Source organism: Penaeus monodon, chromosome 22 (assembly GCF_015228065.2).
Source record: "Penaeus monodon isolate SGIC_2016 chromosome 22, NSTDA_Pmon_1, whole genome shotgun sequence".
NCBI classification, from domain to species: Eukaryota; Metazoa; Arthropoda; class Malacostraca; order Decapoda; family Penaeidae; genus Penaeus; species Penaeus monodon.
In genome coordinates, this window is record NC_051407.1 from 1,124,783 (window position 1) to 1,126,318 (window position 1,536).

Genomic DNA, 1,536 nt, shown 5'->3' on the forward strand with positions numbered 1-1,536 from the left:
TTGGGGCCGACAACCACCTCATTTCTGTGTCCGTGCCCTCTCTTCGCGTCCTCTGCTGCGTCTGCACTACAGCTGTAGAGCGCCAGGCGCCCCGCACAACTCGCGCACATATTGTATCTGATCCGATTAATGTCATCAATTACATGGCACTCCGGGACGGCGACGCTGCACTGCCCAGTCCGAGTACTTTGGCATGGCGCTGTCCTGTCCTCTGCATTCTGAAACAGTTCCTTGTTGTTGGAATCTCTCCACACGCTGTCATTTCTCTCTGTGTGTATTTTGTCGAGCTGCTGCCCGTGCAAACCATCACACACAACAGGAGTGTCTGTGGATTCGAGGTCTACGATCTTTGGACCCATATTAACGCTCGTTTCGTAACTAATACCCAATCATCTACTCGTAACAGGACGTCCTCATCGGCAGCGATCGTGTGCATGTGCCTTCTCCCCTCCTCAGGCCAGTCGAGCGACGGCACGCATATCGAAACGAACAAGTTTCTATAACAATCACCCGCGTGTGTGTGCGGGGAGCGGCAACACCGTACGTGCACCTCCTCTGCCTAGGTGTGAGGAACTGACGGACCAGCCGATCCCGCACCCAATCTCGGTTCATGAGTCACCTGGACCTTCTCCCCGAGCGGCGCTGCTGGATGTTCCAGCTGCATCCCTCTACGTAACGTCAAGCCGGGAAAACGGCGAAGCTGATCCAAGTCACTGGGTCACTGATCATACTCTTTAACTACAGATATACTCACATAACAAGTGGCACGGCATCCTAATTCTTTGATAATATTTGTTAACAGTGAGACAGCGAAGTTCAAAAAGTTCCGTTACGGCATTTCTTTTCTATCCTGCAATCGAAGCTTCAAAACAAATTCGCACAGCCTATAAACAAAAACATGGTATCAATTAACACGATTCTCAAACATGTAACCTTTTTATTCATGGGAAAATATATCTCCGCATATAAACTTACATCGTTAGAAGTAACACGAAAAATTATAAGCTGCTGAATCTCCAGAAGAGACGAGTGAACCCACCAGCCTAGAAGTGACCTCGTATTTTGTGCCACATTGAGGTTAGTGTATGCACTCCCTTTAAAACACGCGTAGGTGTGCATCTGACCGCTTAATTAACTTGAATGTCATGACCAATTCACCTGTTCCACCTGCAGTCCCCTGATGACCAATCCACTTGTTCCACCTACAGTCACCTGGCGTGGAATTTCTTGCTACGCAGCCGATCTGTTCACCTGATCCACGTGGAGTAACCTGAAGTAGCACTTTTTTTCGCCCGCTATGCCGGCGACTTCCGCTGCCTCTCCTCCCTCCTCCGGTCGTAGGCCACGGCGGCGGGCATCAGCGCCCACAGGCAGAAGCTGATCGCGAAGCAGCTCGACAGCGCCCACATGCTCACGGCGTAGCTCTGGCTCACGTCGCGAGTCACGCCTGCAGGAGGTGAGAGAGAAGGCGAGGTTGGGGACAGTTAGCACCTGCATTTTGACATGCAGTGCGCGTGCGCTGCTTCTGCTGATGTG

General features: G+C 51.5%; 1 protein-coding gene across 1 annotated transcript in view; it reads right to left on the reverse strand.

Annotated features, from left to right (window-relative positions):
* Positions 1–923: 923 nt before the first annotated feature.
* The window catches only part of LOC119586807 (monocarboxylate transporter 6-like), a gene marked incomplete at its 5' end in the record, with an annotated part of 12,498 nt that continues 11,885 nt past the window's right edge, over positions 924–1,536 (reverse strand). The window contains 1 exon segment of the mRNA XM_037935531.1: positions 924–1,447. Coding sequence (XP_037791459.1) covers positions 1,296–1,447 — 152 coding nt within the window. The 3' untranslated portion in view covers positions 924–1,295.